We start from the raw sequence: 17,571 nt of genomic DNA, 5'->3' as shown, positions 1-17,571 counted from the left end.
TGCCAATCAAAGGGGAACCAAACTTGCAAGTGTATTTTACACCCACAATATTGCAGCAGTAAAGAAAGTTTATGGAAACATTAATGGTGCAATGAGAAGGTTTTCTTAAAATATTTATTGACTTTAATTGGGAATAAAGCAACCACATTATATCAAAAAGAACAGTGTTCACATATAACCTTTAAACCAAAAAAACAAAGAAATCCCAAAACGTTTTATTTCCAGACCTGAGTGTCACTAAAAACACCAAGACATGAAAAAACATGAAACTTATTGTAGCTATGTGATTTTTGCATTGTTAGGTTGCATGAGTGTCTTCCATTTTTCTCACATATGGGTTTTATTTTTGAAATGTGTCCTTTTGTATGACTTTCTCACAGCATAAAGTTAATACTTAAAATTGGAAGATTTGTCCAGATCAAATAAAACATTTTTTTTTTAAAAATGGCAATGATATATATTGAAATCTATTCTAATAGTCTCACCATTATACATGTAACACTTTGTCACTTGCATTGTAGGCAAACCTACCGAGATAAATATTCAGTGCATTTACTTTTTCCCTGTTACAACCAAGAGTTGAATAACTAATGACTTTAAAACCTCTGCTGCCTGAGCAAAGAGCTGCACTCTTTTCCGTGTGTCTTCCATATATCAAAGGAACAAAAACATTTTACAGTTGTATGGCTGATTTGTTGTACTGCATTACTGTGAACTGCCTAAAACAAATTTTTGATAACAAGTTCAAAAAAAAAGAAAGAAAAAAAAGCAGGTTAAGAGCAGTAATACTATACAATCAAAACCATATAAAGCTTAATATGAATCAAATGTACAGATGATACCCGATTCTCTTCCTAACATATAGCAGTCTTCCATTATTTTTGCTCAAACACAAATTTAAACATTAATTCAGATTAATTAAACAGTATTATACTTCATGCTCATGACCCTGTAGTGGAGGTATAACCTGCTGCTTGTCGTGTTATGATTTACACAACTGAAGAAACACATGCAAACGTTTTTTTGTTGTTTTCTTTTTTTTTGATTAAATCATGGCTTGTGGATGGATTATATAAACAATCTGAAGCTGAACAACCATCAAGTCAGTTTTGAAGGTTCAATGCATATGGAGTAACAAGACAACTTCAACATGATTAAATCAGATCAGCATGAAAACACAGGTATACACTGGGATTTTACACTTTTTTTTTTTTTAAAACATCCCCAAAAGGGAAGATCTATAAATGAAAGACAACCATAAAGACATACAGATGACCTACGATTCGTCTTTGATAATGTGTATTGTGAATACTTTGTTGTATACTGAACTCAATATGGTCACCACAAAGTTAGCACCGGCAGATAAACTTTATTTTTCTGGCATAGTTTCAGGGTTAAAGTGGGTGCTGCTGATGAACACCCCGGTAAATTATGTGTATCTGTGTAGGCAGCCTATTTCTATCTACTTCTATCTTTGCACGTAGCTGTGATCAGATCCTGAGGAAACTGATGGACAAGTGACAGTTACATGACAGGAAAAAAACTCACATTTATTTCTAGAGGGATTTTTTTTTTTTGTTGGCAATTCCTTCACTGTGACCATACTGGGTAGATATGTTTGAATTATTTGAACCTCATGACCCATAGATGTACAGTATAAACCTTTGTATGAACTGTGTCCATTAGTGTAATTGTTAAGAGAACTGACATAATATTTTACAACCATTTAAAACAATGACTGCAACACTTAAAAATCAAAACCAAAAAAAAAAAAAAGTACAAGCTCCGTTAATTTACATCTTTTTTGCAATTTTTCATAACAAAATGTAAAAAATATTTCATGTTTGTTTTAAACATTTTACAATCTTTGTACAAGTTTACTAAATAATGCAAGATAACACCAGGGGTGGGGCAATCACCTAATTTTTTGAGGTTATGGGTGTTTTTTTTTTGTTTGTTTTTTTAAAAAAGACAAAAATATTGAAAAGATGGCTTTGGAGACATGCACACTCAAATTCGCCTGTACAGTCTTGATGAAGAAATATCCCTCTGCCCAAAAAGAACATGGGAGGGGAGGGGGGGACCTTAACAAGGTAAAAAAAAAAAAAAAGGGAGGGGGGGATTATGTTTGTTTGTTTTTTTTTTAAAAGCATTCAATTAATAAATAACATACTATAAAAAACATTATAAAAAAGACAATCGGTAAGAAGACCTGACAGGTACGTGATGGAAATCTTTTCCTCATGATTTCAAGACAATGACTTCCTCCAAAACTGTGATGGTAAAAAAAACTACCAGGTCCCATCATCACATTTCATTTGAGTAAAGCAGAAAAGCAAAAAAATAGTATCTACACTTTCCTGTAAATATTTTTCTCACATTTTTGTAAGCTTTTCAAGCCTCTCATTATTGCCCCACAAGTGAACCGTAAAAATAAAGAAAAAAAAAAGAAAAACTCATCTCACTGGTACATTTCTCTGCTGTCACTCTGAAGCCTATAAAAATGTTTAGTGAGTTTAAAAAAAAAAAAAAAATCATTTTACAATACTTTAAGTAACATGATGGATGTTTGTGACGTCAAGTACAATGTACATAATACATCTCCTGACCAGGAACTCATTTGGGTAGTGGCGGCAGTGGGGGAGGCGGGTCTGAAGGCAGGGGCGGGGGCCTGGAGTTGCTCCCTCTGGAGCCGCCGCTGTACCGGTAGTCCCCGTATTGGGATCTGTAGTCAAACATGGACGGCTGGGACGGCTGCACCCCCTGCGCGCTCAGAAGCGAGTTTAGCATTTCAAAAGTGTCCTGGTACTCGTTCGACTGGGCTCCGCCTGTCGCGCTGTGTCCGTTAGTGTCTGTCTTGTCACTTTTGGAGTGCGAAAAGCTCCCTTGGTGGTGGGGAAGGCCCAGGGCGGGGAGGATGTCGGGACCGTGCGTCCCCAGTGTTTGCCCGGAGGAGGAAGACAGGGACGGTAGCTGGTAGGGATTCCTAGAGGACTTGCTGACTTTAGAGGCTTGGTGAGATCCTGCTGAGGGATCTTGGGAGTGTGTCCTCTTGCGTGAGGCGGAAGAGGATGAAGAGCTCGTTCTAGAGGAGTCACTGGGGACTTTTTTGCTGCTTCCTAACGCCCCGCTGGAACTAGATGAGTGTTTATGTGAAGAAGACATTGAGGTGCCGCTAGAGGATGAATGGTGGTGGTGGTGATGATGGTGATGGTGGTGGTTAGACCGTTCCCTGTGCTTGTCCCTGCTCTTGCCCTCCTCTCCTGAGCTCCCTCTTTGCTTCTCAGGCACTCGTATTCTGACTTTGATATCCTGGTCCTGACCTCGGGCGCTGCCGCTGTGCCCGCTGCTTCCTCCTCCTCCTCCGCCGGCTAGGGGGAAACGCATTTTCAAAGAGCTCCTGTCATGCCTCTCCTTCTCCAGAGGGATTTTCAGAATAATGGGTGACGGGTTGGACATGTCAGAGGAGGAGGAGCTGGACTGCTGGTGATGATGCTGCTGCTGCTTCTCCTTCCTCTGCTGCTGACCGATGAGAGCCTGGGCGGCGTTGGCGTAGTCCCTCTTCACGCTGGCTTCCATGTTCTCCAGCTTCCGCTTCTGGGCGGCCAAGACGTCTGCGTTCTTGGCACGATACTCACTCAGTGACACCTTAGCCGGGGCGTGGACCTCATGATTGGTCTGCTGCTGCTGCTGCTGCGGTTGTTGCTGCTGCTGTTGCTCAGCTCCACCCTGACTTTTACCACTCCAAGTCGCAGCACTGCCAGGCGTACTTCTGTCCTTGTCGCCCACAGATGAGGAAGAAGAGGCGGAAGGTGGAGCTGAGAGGCTCATCAGGCCTGCCACAGTGCTCTCCGATGAGGCCATGGAGATCATGCTCATCATGGTGTCCCTCTGGTCGCCCTCCTCCTGGACCTTTGGCTTGACTTTTGGTGTCTGACCTCCAGCCTAGAGGCCAAGAAAACAGACAATTCCTGTTGTATATCTGAATATATGAAAGTGTGTTTCTATAATATGTGAATGTATGTGTATACATCTTTTTAATAAAAATGTATACATTAGGTAAACAACAAATTCCTGTTAGGTAATTCAACAAAAACAATGGAGAATGACTTGGCTGAGCTCTGTCACAAAAGAGCAACAGAAAAAAAAGAAGTTGTACCTTCCAGTTGCGAATCCGTTTCAACCGACTGGGTGTTTTCTCCAGAATCTGCAGGAACTCATGTGTGAGCTCTGAATGAATTTATGAAACAGTGAAGACAGGAGAAAGTTAAAAAAAAAAAAAACTCTTGAATCCTCAACATTTATCAGATTAATCTGTAACTGATATACGACTTCTTGGCCCTTCTCAAACGCTTTTCCTACTCGCGTGTGGAATGGACTGAGCTACAAGGTCATTCAGAGCACATACCGTCCAGCAGCTCAAGGGTAACCGTGGGATCAACATATTCCCACCAGTGTTTGCCATCTGTAGACACGGGGATCTCCCAGTTGGACCACTTGCAGGCGAGGTGGATGCACACACAGGCCACGACGGGAGGACTGTACTGCAGGCAGAACGTGGTCAGGTGCAGACTATGTGGCAGCATACGTCCCAGATGACCACAAAAACAGGAAACAGGAAGAGAGGGAGAGAGAGAACAGACAGACATTCAGTATATTGAGTTTTTGAGGATTACACGCAAAGATACATAAACACGTTGCATCGTTTAAAAACATAAAAGTCTGTGTTTTATTGTGAACTGTGAATATACCTGTTGGTTGCCATGAAGTATGATGTCTGAGCCAGATCCTTACTCGCTGGAACAACAATAGAACAGAAAAACATACTTAAAATCTGCAACGTTTTTATGTGCAAACTTATAATAATACCAAAATATCCTCACAAAATTTTACAAGCGAAACTCAAAGCTGTCTTTTGATGCTCACCTCTGACAAGCTGAGTGCACTTGACGACATGAGTGTGTGGATGGTCGATGGTGATTTCAAAAGCTGTAATAAAAAGGGGACAAAAAAAGAATAAATTAAACGCACATGTCAAAAATAACTAGACAGATTTCTTTAAATCCAATTTCCATGTCAAAGATTATTTTCCATTCAGCAGTAAACATTAAGAAAAGTCCCTGAAAACCAGAAAAACAAACGCAGTGTTAAACCAAACGTTGCAGAGTTAGATTAGATGTCACTTTGCATGAGGTCTTCCGATAACATCCGAGACGATGCAAAAACATCAACAGTTTAAAAATTAATGGCATGCAAGCTAAATTTTTCCACTTGTGTTGGCAGTCAATCTCGTGTACAGGTGACAACACAAATGGGTTGTTTTCAATTTAAGTTATTTTCTTCTGCTGCCTTCTTCCAAGCTTGGAAACATGGAGACAAGATTTTGCACGTTGTAGCAGACATACTAAAAACCATTGTTCATGATAACGCAGGGATTCATCTCGTTGTCCTCAAACAGATGGCTTCAAAATATGAAGACAAAAAAAAGAGGGAAAAGTTAAGGACATGACATAAAACAAAAGTGTGGGAATAGTAATGTAACAGTGGGTAGATGTTGCCAAGTATGAAGCATGTGTGTCACTTTGCAGTGCTGCTAACTGCATGTGGGGTTTCTGTAGGACAAAAGTAAAACAGGTTAGCACTATTTTTTTTTTTTTATTATCACATGTGTTTCAGGGGCAAAAAAATCAAGGGACCCAGTTCTTCCTTCCCAACTTACCCAAGGTCTGGAGTATTATGCTCTCAAGAATGACCAGGTCTTGGGCTTGTTGCAGGTAAGCCTGAGGTTGAGAGGACAGGCACGTTACTCACTTGGAGGCCTCTATCCGTTGTCGAACAAGAGCAACTGAACGAAAATTCTTTGATCGTTTATCTGAAAGGCTTTCTGGGGTTGAACTGAAAGGTCGGGTTACAGTTTGCGGTAGAGTTGCACATGTTAAAAATCGACCTTTCACGCAGCACTGACGAAGCCTCGCAGATAAGTACAGATGCTCTTGTTTTACAACCACTAGACATCATATTACCCGGACGACCAAAAAAAATCCTACACAGACACTGTGATGCACTTCCTCTTTTGCTCTCGCCCTGAGCATCGAGCAGCCTCCACGTATGAGGTAGCAAGAGCTCAAAATAAAACACCTCATCAAATAATTGTCCCCAGTTCAAATAGCTGTTAAATTTATACCAAGATAAAAATGCAGTTAAAAGCATCAACATTGAAGCTGTTATTAGAAAATGACCCATTGTAGGAGAAGAAAACTGATGGAAAGTCACAAATTGGAACAATATAAATGTCAGAAGCTTAAAAGGTGGCCCGCTCATTATCTAATGTCAAAGTGCTGCTACAAAGGAATGTTCACTTCTAAACTGTTGCTTATGAATAAGCAATAACTCACCTAATCAAGCAATACATTCCCATTAGGTCATATTATTGTACAGATGAAATCACTACCCTATTAGGTAAACATATGAGCAGAAGGAGAATAAAAGCGACTGATTTTCACAACAGCCCAGGACTTACATCACTGCGTACATCTGGTGAAGGCTCCTGAGGATTGAGGCAAGCATGAGCCACCTTGATAACATGTTCCAGCTTTCGGGGTTGCTCCTCAACCTTCGCAGCGAGGAAGAGAGCGGCAGGAGAAATGACCTGGTGAGGGTAAAAGAAAACAAATTCACAAACAGTTTAGATTTAAAACCTGACAGTTCTATCTGGGACTTTGTTGAAAACGATCAGGTACGTAAAAAAAAAACTTACATTTCTGTGAAATCTGGTGAATGACTGGACCATGTAGAATCGATGCATGTAGACAATGGCTGTGTTTATTGTGAGCTGGGACCTGATACGTGGTAGTTAAGGAAAACATTGCAAACAAGAGTACTTACAGATCAAAACATCTACACTGGTTGCATATAATTAATATGACTGGGGTCACTGGTATACATGTGAAATATACAAAACCCTTTTGTTAGTTTATGTATTTATGTTTGGTTTTTTTTCTTCAAATGTCTCTTTGGTGGACCTGCAAACAACTCATATACATCTGAAACATAACAAAGAGACACACATACACACTGCAGTTTTGTGAAGGGCCCACATCCCAAAATGTTTGTGAATCACTGGTTTACTCTTTAACAATGCAGTATAATTTATAATTATTATATTTAATGTATCAATTCAATCTGAAACGCAACTAAAGCGGTCAAACCTAACCTTACGAATATATATAAAGTAACGTATCACTTGTTTACCTATACAATATTTGCACCAGCACTCCATTCAACATTTATCTCAGCGCTCCTTGCACACCTTATCAGTATTTGTATCCTGTTTACGGCTCACAAAAAACGGTTTCACCTGTAGTCCTTCCTGGTGTATATTCCTCAAGATGTTTGTTGTTGTTATTTTATTTAAGTACATTTAGAGCCAACAAACCAGAGTCAAATCTCTTCTATGCGTAAACATACTTAGCTAATAAATACGATTCTGACTCAGAACAACAAACAGTTTGAAGGAAGCATTTATCTTTTAAAAAACACACAAAAGAGCTGATGACCGAAAGGATAAAGCAAACAAAACACGGTGTTTTTTGTAAGTTAGCAGGCTGTTCTACACGTTTCCTTCTCTGCGGTAGCATCACACTAAGAGCCAAAGCTAATGCTAACGTCCTGAAGGCCCGCCGACCACACAGGCCTTCACGGCTCCGGCTCAGCCAACTACGCCGCTCTCAGATAGCGTTAGCCGGCTATCGTAAACACAGTAAAAAACCACAAACCACCGGGCGAAAAAGACTCGAAACATAAAAACCAACGAACCCCCCGCGAAGGAGACACAATAACCCGACCCGGCTTCGCTGAAGCTAAACTTCGCTGGCTAACATGCTAACGTCGGCTAGCTGAAGACGACCCTCGACAAAAGATACACGTTGAGTCGTTGTCCCATGTCCTGGAGCAGGTTGGCCGCCTGTTGCCTGTAGGACAGTTCCTTGTCGGGATCAAGTCCAGCTCGCCGAGATGGGCTGTTGTCGATCTGTTGCCGGGTGTAGTACCATTTGTTATTACAGCTTGCAGGGAGAGAACGAAACGAAGCCGCCATCACTGAGAAGGAGGATAGTTTAAAATTTCTGCGCGTCACAGGAACATACGTCACACCGGGGGTGCTACGTCAGCGCGTCTTCCCGTCGCTGACCGGCAGATGTCAGAAAAAATCCTTATTAAAGACCCTCTTCAGACATGATTTAAAGGACCAGTGTGTAGGATTTAAAGGGGATCAATTGGCAGAAATGGCATATAATAGTCATTTTTTAATTAGTGCATAATCACCTGAAAATAAGAATAATTTTGTCTTGTGTTTTGTGAAACCAGCACTTCATGTTTTTCTCCATTTTTTTATTGCATTTGTATTGTATTTATTTATCAGGACAGTGTACAGTTTTTAACATAAATGATGCACTGCACCAGATTTAGCTTCAAGCTGATTTTCATCTGCAGTCCCTTACAATTAAAACATATAACAGCACAACAACATATAGCACATAGCACAAAAAAACACACAGGGGACATTAAACAAAATATAAAATACAAAGCTACACACAACAGCACATCACATACACCCACAATGTCAACTAGAAATCAACAATGCAAGCATGTCAAACCAAAAGCAAGATTATCTGAGAGGACCATGAGATCAAATCAAGATACAGCTGAGCATAAAAACATCACTTACAACATGTGACATTAAGACAAACATATAAAACATTAAGGCATCATAATGAAGTAAGGATAAATGATGAAATTGTTTTCTTTTCTGCTCAATTACTAGTGGATTTAGCACTATAGTGGCCTACATGAAACACATCAGCAATTTACAGCAATATCCCAGTGCTTCAGTGTCGCATCCCTGGATGAATGCGACACTGAAGAATGGATGTGCTATATAAAATAATAATAATAATAATAATTTAGTAAATAAAACATGATTTTACACCCTCTTTGAACACACAGGAATAAACTCTGAGAGAGGCACCCTGGCAGGACGGGACAAAGTCTGGTCACTGAAGAAAAATACAGAAAAAGACGACATCAGTCAGCCTCTGTGTGTTAAGTCTATTAAAGAAACTAATGGACTTTTGAGTGGGACTTAAGTAAGTCAGTGAACCCTCTCACCCACCCACACAATCAGTCTCTCAGCCAAAGTCTTTAATTAGGCACATTTTATTGAGTTGTTGGGGTGTAATAATATCTATGAAGTATTAAGTATTGAATAAATTTGCCTCTCTGATATATTTCCCATTGTTGGACAGAATCCCATTAGAGGAGCATGTTGATATTTTTTGTTTTATGTCTTTATTTGTGTGCAAAGTTCAGACAGACTGCACTACTTGTATAAGTATTTACTTTTTAAATGACTTTTGAATGTTTAATTACCTGAATGAGCTTTATGCTTTGTTTTTTCTATTACTTTGTTATTGTGTGCAAATGTTCAGCATCATTCATTTAAAATGTTAATAAAGTGAGACGTGGTTTGAAAGAAACACCTTGAAGTTGTATAATTAGTCTCAACATTTTAAGTCACAATTCAAATGAGTGTTTATTCACTGCTGTAAACACTGTCAAAGAGTAATTATCTCAAGTAACAAGGTTTGTGGAATAAAATATTTAAAATTTAAACTCACTGTTGTCTTCACTGTTAGCAATCTGTTACACAATAGTGTGTCGGGTAGTGTGTCGTTCATTTTGCAGTTTACAGTAAAAATCTGTAAGTATGCCACTTGTGAAAAGTGCAAATTAACAGTAATAAACAATGCAATCCCTTTTTGGCAGTATTTTGCTGTAAAAGTGGAGAATAACATGCTGTATTTATAAAAGCAGCAAGTAGTACTTGGGGGGTCCTGGAAGGCAGCACTTCACTGCAGCTGGTCCCGGTTTTCTTATGGGGAAGTATGGGAATGGTGGCCAGGGCGCTGGGAAGGCAGCAGCTAGCTGCGGCTGGTCCCAGGTGCCTGATGGATACTCCCAATTCTATGCATGGGTGCTTGGGTGGGATCTGGGAGGCAGCAAGTTACTGCGGCTGGTCTGGGTTCATAACAACCATACTGGTGCTGGTCGGATACTACTGCAGCAACAGCAGCAGCAGCAAGAACAACAAGAACAAGAACAACAACAACAACAACAACAACAACAACAACAACAACAACAACAACAACAGGTCTTGGCATGCCCTGAGACCTGTTGAGTAAAAACTGATTTATTCAGTCCAATGTATCAAAAAATGAAATGAATACAAGCAAATCAAATTTAACTGTCTTAACTCAGAATAAAGCAAACTAAGGCCCACATTTATTGCAGAGGCGTCCTTCACTTTATACCAGCTGCCAAATAACAATGCTACTTGTATCAGTCAACATTGTTTAAACAGAACACACCCACGTCATAAACCTCAACACGAGCCAAAACAAGTACAGATCATATTGGTCTAACCCAGTGACATCACCGATGATGTCACCAAGTGCATAAATACAGGAAGCGGTCGGGTGATGTTGAGGTGATGAGACGATCAGATGATTGGTTTATCATTTTAATGAACAGAATTGTAAGGATCATTGCTCCTTTGCTTTGTTTCAAATAATCTTGCTTTTAATTTGACAAGCTTACATTATTGATTTCTGATTGATTTCTAGTTGTGGGTGTAGAAGAAGAAGAAGAAAAAATAGTTATAAGCTAACTCTGGTGCAGCACATTAAATGGTAACATTTATGTTTAACACTGTACATGGTCCCAATAAATAAATAAGACATAAAAAAGGTCCACTCCGTTCCTCTCATCCTGGTTTGGGCCTAAATAAAGTCACATTCTGGGTCTTGGTGTACACAGAACATGTTAAGGGGTCAAAGCCCATATATGGCCTGGTGCTCTTGGTTTCCTGAGTCTTGGGGATATATGACTCTTATATAACATACATGTGCATGTAAATGTATATCTTGTGGCTATAATCATATAAGCTGATACATTGACCAATCACAGATCATTTCTCTGTTCCTTCAGAAACTATAGAAGATTAGGTTTGCTCTTTGTTTAGTGAGACAAAGCTCTGTGTGTTCTGTCTCCTTATTGTACAATAATATTTTTTAATCTTCAACCCAGCAGTGTTTTGTGTATCACTTCATGTGTGTTTAGCTTTTTCAGACAATTTCCATGACAGTGCCTCCTCCTTTTGTCTCACGGTGGATAACAAAGAAAATGATAAACTTAGGAAAGGTCTGTCTGTGTTTTACTTTAACCAAACATGTTGCTGGTATGTAAACTTTAACCAAATATAATGCAAATCACAAACAAACCTGTGATAGTATGTATCTGCAAGTTACAGATTAATGATGGAACTATGGCTAAAACAATTAACAGGCATGGTTATATTAGTCAACAATATGACAATAATGGTGAAAATGGGGACAAATGGCATCTTCTCACCCACTTTGTTACAAGCGTCCACACGCATTTTCTGCAGGAAATGCATTTGCAGTTATATATGACATCTTTAGATTATTAAAAACTCCATGTAACAAACCCCAAGTCAGAACAATAAAAGACATAAAAGAGACAAAAACAAGAATCAAACAACAAAGCAGATATCAAAAAATTGAAAACAATTTATTTTAAATCACAAAATGTTATAAAATGGACAGATAACTGAAGCAGTGTACCAATGGAGTCCCAGAAAGAAAACAAGAACAGGCCGACTGATTAATCAAAGGTACATTTGAATACACACAGTCAATACAGATATGTGAGTTAAATCATTTCAATTGAAAATATGTTTTCATTACTTCCAATAAGCTTATAAAACACAATTTCTTTCACTCTTTTCATTTATCATAAACTAAACTTTATTGTTCAATTTCACTTTTTCGATTTATTCGGGCCTCGCACGAATGTATTACACATTTTCTATCTCCCCGGCCAAAATGTACCATCTTCCTTGTTGCGTGTATGATAATGACGAGAACATCTGTAGATGCTGCATAACGTTCAGTTTTGTTTCTTTTCTAAACCTCGTCCGACACATAAGAGCCTCGCTGGTTTCTGATTCTTTACTGTGCTTCGTCAGAGCTGCAAGAGTCTGTTCAAAGACCCGAAAAAAGCACCAAAATGTCACCTTTAGTCATGCACCTGGTCGGCTCGTCGGCTGATGTAAAAGTTTCCTTGCAGCTAAAAACAATCATTTTTACCCTGTGCCAACATATTCTGTTTGATTTGTTAGATTCTGGGCGGTTTTATTGTAATTAAACACCAAAAACAGGGAAAACTAATTATACTTCCTGAACGCTGGAGAAATGAACTTTATCAGAAACCGTTGAGGATCCTGTTTGTTAGATGAACGATGAGAGAAACAAGCTTCTATGTTATACAGGAGCTAATGCTGCCCATGCATTTTAATAGACAACGGACTACTTCCTGTGTAAAAAGTGAAGGCAATGAAAATTTTTGTGTGAGGAAAATTGAAAATAATTGCTTGAAGGCATCTCAGGAATGAGGAAAAAAAGGCAATCCAGTAAATAACAGACAGGATAATATGTGAGTTTCAAATTGACATCAATATAATTACAAGCTTTTTTCTAATTGTTTCCCAAAAATGATCTAACTCACCCATTTATTGTTGTATTTAAGTATACGTTCGATTGACAGGAATCCTATCAGTGACATTTGTGATCTTCGGGAATCTCTGGTGTACAAGTCATGAAAATGCTTTACAAAAAAAAACAAAAAACAGGCTCTAAAACATTATTTACACTTTTCCAAATCTTTCAGCGCGCTTCATTTTCTTTGCCTGTAAAAAAAAAAAAAAAGAAAGAAAACATCAATATGGTCAACAGCATTGTGATAAAATGTATGACTACAAATTGTCAACCAAGTCAAACAATAATAAAAAAATAAAGCTACCTCGACATCAGCTGCAGCAGCTGGTCCTGCGCTTGTTAAGATCCCGAACCTCTCCTTCCTTTTTTTCAGCTTTTCATCCTCTTCGATCTGAAAAACATCGTTAGCGTCACTTTAATGACAAATAAAAGGGCAGAAAAGGTAATAATAATAATGCTGCTGCAGTTACGCCGTTTTTGTTACCTTTTGTGAAATGGATGAAACGTTCATGCCAAATCTTTCTGCTCTCTTCTTCAGCTGATCGGTAGACACCTTTATGAGACACAGAACGTTCTTATAAAAACCATCTCGTTAAAGTAAATGAAGGAATAAAGAAATGTGTCGGCTTCACTTACAGGAGCTTTACTGTTTGCAACGAGACCTGTACAGGGGAGAGAAGAAAATAACTGTGAGATGAGACACAGCGAGAGACTTTTAATTAAACATTAAGGAAAAACATGTTAAATTGTGGATGTCGCATCAAAGCATGTGACACGTTATATTCTAGCTTATATATATATATGCTCCGATCAGAACACAATAATCAGTTTATTAAAAGCAGAGAGTGACTACAGACCTGGAGAGGGACTTGAAGCATCGTTGGGTAAACCGAACCTGAAGAAAACGAGCAGAATTGTTTCAATGTGGCTTTGAGTGTTGACATTTATTTAAAGATCTCCTCCAGTTTTAAGATAAAGAATTACTCTGCTTTCAGTAATAACTTGTGTCTAACATGGTTTTTCCACAAAAAGACCCCTCAATTTCTATGTTAAAGTCCTTAAACATGTCGTCCTTTTGGATTTTTTAGTCTGATCTTCGTTGACTATACAACACAACACAGAGTGGAGCCCTTTAGATCTGGGAATGTGGCAACATTTCTACATCAAAGTCTGAGGTAGAAAAGATACGACCATGTTCAGATGATCAGATCAGATTATCCAAAACACTCGCGGGTAAAAACAAAAAAAAAAGCCAACAAATTTGGCCAAGCTGGGTCTTTCCTTCCAAATCTGTCTGATCATCTGATTTCTTGTGACTTCTTTATAGCAGTTATGCAGCGCTCCCAGATGTCAATACACTCTTATTATCAAGACAACAGATGGGCAAAACTATGAAAATAACATCCAAAATTGTAACAAACTGGAATTATCCTTTAAGAGACACTCGGATAAGGATCCTGTGAAGTCTTACCTCGCTGCACGTATGGCCTTCTTGCTTTCGGCGGATGCGGGCAGGCTGAAACGTTCAGCCCTCTTCTGTAGTCTCTGCTCGACAGAAGACAACATTTAAAACTTGGTAACAGAAACTGAACATGCAGACGTATCGGTTCTGCTACTGAATATTTGTAGGTAGGTGTAGATGTATAATATCTATATTAAAATCTTTTTTTTTTGATGTCATACATACTTCAGTGGCAGTTGTTGGAGGACTTATTTTCACCACCTTCTTTTCAGCATTTCTGAAAGAAAAACATGTGAAGAAAAAGAATGATCGAAGACTGATAACGCTTTAGAGATGAAAAACAAGTACTTGTGTTAAAGCAGCCTTTTTGTCACTCGAGCAGAGGTGTCTTTTATGTAAATGTTCCTGAGAATTTATTCAGACGTGACAGGACATTTACAGAAAAGAGACACATGCTTGTGTGATATTTGGCACAGAGAGCATCACTAATGGATTTTGCTTTTGAAGCCTTAATGGCCATCGTGAGCATGAGGGACGCTGACCTCCACATCAACTGCATCATTTTTTTTTTTTTAAATTGCTGCCTACTTTCTAAATTCTGACAATGCAGAAGGAGAGAATGACAGGATGTTGAGGGAAATTTGTATGGATGCAGTTTGTATTTCTTGGCTGTAATCAGACAGCCAAGAAATACAAAAGAAATACAAAGTAAAACAACGGATGTTAACTTACAGCTCGCTCTCAGTAGATTCAGAATTCTTGTCTTCCTTTTCATTTTCGGCACTCTCGACTTTAGCGTAGTCCTAAAATGAAAACGGAAACATTAATCACACGAATAGTCTAACGGAGTCTGAGAGGAGACACATATAGTGAAAATGCATGTTATAATTTCCCAGAGTCCAAGATTAACATTAATCTAACAGACAATCACATTACCTCTGTATCCTCTCCGAGCACGTCATCTACGTCCACATCTTCCTCTGTTGTTTGGATCATGTGATGAAGATCCCGTCACCAGAGAGAAAGAGGCCAGATGGAGAAATTAGTCATTTTATCACAGTAAGGGATGCATAAAAAATACATCAGCATCTCATATTTGGATTGTATGTAGAAACAATTCATCTTGACCTGATCAAGTCCATGTTTGATCACCTCTAGAGATTTTTTTTTTTTCCAAAGTCATGAGAACAGTTACAAAAGGAATATTTTCATTTGTGATTACATTTCACCCACCTTCATGTTTATAACTTGTAAAAAAGATTATTTATTCTCACCGTGCTCGTCCAGATAGGCTTGCAGCCGGGCGATGAGCTCCCCTTTGTTTCCCTTGGTGTCCAGACCTCGAGCCTCACACTCCTGCCTCAGCTCAGCGAGCTGAAAGAGCAAAAATAAACAAACACTTTTATATTTACAGCCTCAAACTTTATCAGTTAGGACAGTTTATGGATCCTTCTTAAGTAAAAGAACATAAGCATTGGCAGAAAAATGTAGTTAAAGTAATGCGGTAAAAGTAGTGGTTTGGTCCCTCTGACTGATATATTATGACATCATTAGATTATTAATAGTGAAGCATCAGTGTTAGAGCAGCATGTTACTGTTGTAGCTGCTGGAGATGGAGCTAGTTTCAACTACTTTATATACAGTTAGTTAGTTTAGTCCAGTGGTTCCCAACCTAGGGGTCGAGGCCCCTTCAAAGGGTCACCAGATAAATCTGAGGGGTCGTGAGATGATTAATGGGAGAGGAAAGAAGAAAAAACAAAGTTCTGATACACAAATCTGTTTTCAGTTTTTGGACTTTTTCTCTGATCTTCGATTTTTGGTGAAATATTGGATCATTTGAACATTTATTGAAATGCAACCATGTGAGAAGTTTAGAGGGAAAAATCACTGTTAACAACTTATAGACATCTGAAATGTGACCCCGACTACACACTGCTTTTTGTAAGACGTCAAACGCCAAAAAGGTTGGAAACTACTGGTTTCATCTTTAACAATGTGTTGTATTTTAGAAGCTTGTTATATTATCCAATGTGTCAAATCTTCATCTGAAAAGTAACTAAAGCTGTTAATTAAATGTAGTGGAGAAGAAAGTACAATATTTCCCTCTGAAATATAGTGGAGTGGAAGTATGAGGTGGCATAAAATGGAAATACTCAAGTAAAGTACCTCAAAATCGTACTTAAATACAGTACTTGAGTAAATGTACTTAGTTACTTTCCACTACTGCTTACAGTAGTATATTTTAGTAGTAGAGAATGTTCAGTTTTCCAGACAGAAAGCTGTGTAGCAACCAAATAGTGACAGAAACGGTGTCTTTTGGTTTCACAGGTGTTATAACAACCGACACATTTATTTACCGATGTCGTAAATTTACGAGACGAGGACAAAGATGGCGGAATAGTTTGTATCTAACCACATGCACCACCTTCACAGATATCATTTAATATGCTCTTCATTAGCTCTTAATTGTAATCCCTCCTCAGCTCTCTGTTGGTTTAATGTGAGCTTTTTAACTGATCTCAGTTAGCGCGGTTAGCTAAATGAACACGCCGGTTAGCCTTCACACCCGGCGGACACATTTCACTCATCAAACCGTTGAGCTCATCGTCACCCAGCTGTCTGATATTACAACTAACCACGACTACAACACATTCCTCACTAATAAATCCAGCTAATGCAGGTAATAAAATATATATTTTATGACACTACCAACCTTCAGCTTCTGTAGCTCTATGACTTCAGCCATCTTTCTTTGTTGATGTATAACTTCCTCCAATCACACAGGAGCTGCTCTACTTCTGGACGCTTCGCTGTAAACTCTGTTTCTCACAGCGCCGCCTGCAGGACAGACGGACGAACTGCAGCCGTGCGTCTTTTAAACCAGCGGCGCTCAAACTTTTTGATCTGTGACCCCCTTAAAATAAAGCAAAGTCTACTGCGTCACATGTTGCATTTACTGATTATTGTCTTTGATTAATCAGATATTTTTTTTGTCCTTAAAATGTCAGGAAATAGTGAAAATTTTCATTAAAGTTCCCCACAGTCCAAAGTTACATCTTCTACTTACTAACAGTCCAAAAAACCCTGAAGATATTCAGTTTATCATCATGTTCGACAAAGAAAAGCAACAAATCATCACATCTGAGAAGGTGGAATCAGCTTATTTTTTCATTTCTGCTTATAAAATGACTAAAACGATTATTTAATTATCAAAATAGTTGCTAATTAATCTTCTGTCCACTAATCAACCTTGCATCTCTAGAAAGAAGACTTATTATGTTTTACTTGAATAACTTTTAGAGGCTCGAGGAGCTAAAATATAAAAATCCACAAGAAATAAAGCAAAAATTAGAGGAAAGCTTGGAAAAAAAATCACAATTTTGATCCAAAATGTGTTTTTTTTTCTGTATCCTATCCTGCCCTGTCATCACACAACCCCTTTGATTAACCCAGCAACCCCTTATGGGTGTCCCAACC

The 17,571-nt window shown here is 38.7% G+C and overlaps 2 protein-coding genes across 3 annotated transcripts; both read right to left on the bottom strand.

Annotated features, from left to right (window-relative positions):
• Window positions 1-100: 100 nt before the first annotated feature.
• On the bottom strand, window positions 101-8,129 carry ccnt1 (cyclin T1). Of its 2 annotated transcripts, none has more exons than XM_067593265.1 (9): window positions 7,923-8,129; window positions 6,758-6,839; window positions 6,521-6,649; window positions 5,720-5,780; window positions 4,928-4,989; window positions 4,752-4,807; window positions 4,409-4,572; window positions 4,160-4,230; window positions 101-3,945 (listed from the first exon to the last, which is right to left on the bottom strand). In XM_067593265.1, the coding sequence occupies exons 1-9, from the start codon at window positions 8,093-8,095 to the stop codon at window positions 2,617-2,619; spliced, it is 2,127 nt and encodes a 708-aa protein (XP_067449366.1). In that variant the 5' UTR covers window positions 8,096-8,129; the 3' UTR covers window positions 101-2,616. The 2 variants fall into 2 exon arrangements, with proteins under 2 accessions (XP_067449366.1, XP_067449367.1); XM_067593266.1 differs by having other exon boundaries at window positions 4,752-4,797; window positions 4,927-4,989; window positions 7,923-8,128.
• A 3,498-nt stretch (window positions 8,130-11,627) lies between these two features.
• sarnp (SAP domain containing ribonucleoprotein) lies at window positions 11,628-16,940 on the bottom strand. Its single transcript, XM_067593264.1, has 11 exons — window positions 16,808-16,940; window positions 15,369-15,468; window positions 15,031-15,074; window positions 14,827-14,897; window positions 14,320-14,371; window positions 14,104-14,177; window positions 13,490-13,527; window positions 13,269-13,294; window positions 13,117-13,185; window positions 12,937-13,023; window positions 11,628-12,823 (listed from the first exon to the last, which is right to left on the bottom strand). Exons 1-11 carry the CDS (start codon window positions 16,838-16,840, stop codon window positions 12,782-12,784), a joined length of 636 nt encoding a protein of 211 aa, XP_067449365.1. The 5' UTR covers window positions 16,841-16,940; the 3' UTR covers window positions 11,628-12,781.
• Between the last annotated feature and the right edge of the window lie 631 nt (window positions 16,941-17,571).

Source organism: Thunnus thynnus, chromosome 6 (assembly GCF_963924715.1).
Source record: "Thunnus thynnus chromosome 6, fThuThy2.1, whole genome shotgun sequence".
Classification (NCBI taxonomy): domain Eukaryota; kingdom Metazoa; phylum Chordata; class Actinopteri; order Scombriformes; family Scombridae; genus Thunnus; species Thunnus thynnus.
This window is presented reverse-complemented; position numbering and strand designations above follow the sequence as displayed.